This window comes from Habropoda laboriosa, unplaced genomic scaffold, assembly GCF_001263275.1.
Source record: "Habropoda laboriosa isolate 0110345459 unplaced genomic scaffold, ASM126327v1 scaffold106, whole genome shotgun sequence".
In the NCBI taxonomy this organism is placed as follows: Eukaryota; Metazoa; Arthropoda; class Insecta; order Hymenoptera; family Apidae; genus Habropoda; species Habropoda laboriosa.
Genome location: NW_017100224.1, coordinates 250205 through 251583, shown reverse-complemented (window position 1 = coordinate 251583; position 1379 = coordinate 250205). Strand labels below are relative to the sequence as shown.

Here is a 1379-nt window from a genome sequence, read left to right as displayed (position 1 = left end):
AATTTTAAATATCCACAGTCTAAAAATAATAAATTTTAAAAATATAAATAAATAGTAAAACTAAAACAGAATTATAATGTTATTAGTATAATTACATCTGCATCCAATATTTGCAAGGCATTAGTTGAACATCCCCACAGTGACAGTAACACTTCGTGCAACATTTTGTGTTTCTTAATTTAGTGGAGTGTTACTTCCTTACATTAAATTATATTGTATTTAAGTAAAAAAATAATTATATAGTGTTGTCGATTTTTCAATTGTATGTAGGGATGAGAAATGTATGTTAGGGAAATTTACATTTCAACTTAAATCCTAGGGATGGAATTGGTGCACGTGGAATGTTAAAGCATTCAGCTATAGATTACGCGAAGAATATTTAAATAAACTAGAAAAGAATAATGAAAATAAAACATGTTTAACTCAAATCTTGTACTATATTACTAATATTTGTTGAAAAAAGTTCAATATGTTCAACCTTCAAAAATTCAGAAAATAGAATGCTTTGATTTTCACTTTTGACATCTTAAGATAATCGAAAAATATTTTGTTTTCATAAATGAGCGGTTTACATATGTGCATATACACATGACTCCCATTCGCTATCGTACGTATCGTATCCCATTTCACATAGAACCACTGCCGTGCGTTTGTTTAGTTCTAGGGATTCGTCAAAGATCGATACACTTCTACAGAGACTTGTAATCCGTGTCGTTGGGCACGCTGCGTGATAGAAGAACTTTACCTATAACTTGATCTAGAAGTGTATCAGCATTCGTTTTATTCGAGAATCGTGTCGCTCCCTAGTGGTGATAGGCGCAGTCATCGATGTGTTGCTACAATCTTAATGGTTGCAAATAAATTCAAAATTCAAAATTATAGTTCATATTGTAATATCCCAGGTCTTTCTCGATGAAGTTACACAAGCTCTGTACTAGACATCAGCATTGCCGAATCCCTAGAATTAACACAAACGCACGGCAGTTGTTCTATGTAAAATGAGATATGATACGTACGATAGCGAATAGCGTCATGTGTGTATACACTTCATGCGAAACTTTATTCTTGAATTTCAAACATATCAACGACGGTTACTTCAAATTTGTTTGCCCACATGAAAAAATAATTTTTAACGTATTAGACATTATTATTGCTGTAATTTTATAGCAAAGTGTACTTATTAGAAAATTTTATTTATTGTTTTATGACTAACAAACTAAAAGTATGTAGTTATTATTATTTTCAAAATGCTATCGCATAAATTTTTGTCATATAATCTTATGTTGTTATACATTTATTTATTGAACCATTTTCTAAAATTAATTTTTTTATATTGTAGTGAAAAAGATATTAAAAAAGAAATTAGACGAAATTATAGA

The 1379-nt window shown here is 29.5% G+C and overlaps 2 protein-coding genes across 2 annotated transcripts in view; one reads left to right on the top strand and one right to left on the bottom strand.

Moving 5' to 3' along the window:
- The window catches only part of LOC108571121 (gamma-tubulin complex component 4-like), a 2829-nt gene extending 2665 nt beyond the window's left edge, over nucleotides 1–164 (bottom strand). The window contains exon 1 of the mRNA XM_017933097.1: nucleotides 94–164. Within this exon, the coding sequence (XP_017788586.1) occupies nucleotides 94–164 (71 nt within the window). The remainder of the gene's footprint in view (nucleotides 1–93) is intronic.
- A 424-nt stretch (nucleotides 165–588) lies between these two features.
- The window catches only part of LOC108571064 (chromosome-associated kinesin KIF4-like), a gene marked incomplete at its 3' end in the record, with an annotated part of 9443 nt that continues 8652 nt past the window's right edge, over nucleotides 589–1379 (top strand). Inside the window, exon 1 of the mRNA XM_017933034.1 lies at nucleotides 589–607. Coding sequence (XP_017788523.1) covers nucleotides 589–607 — 19 coding nt within the window. The remainder of the gene's footprint in view (nucleotides 608–1379) is intronic.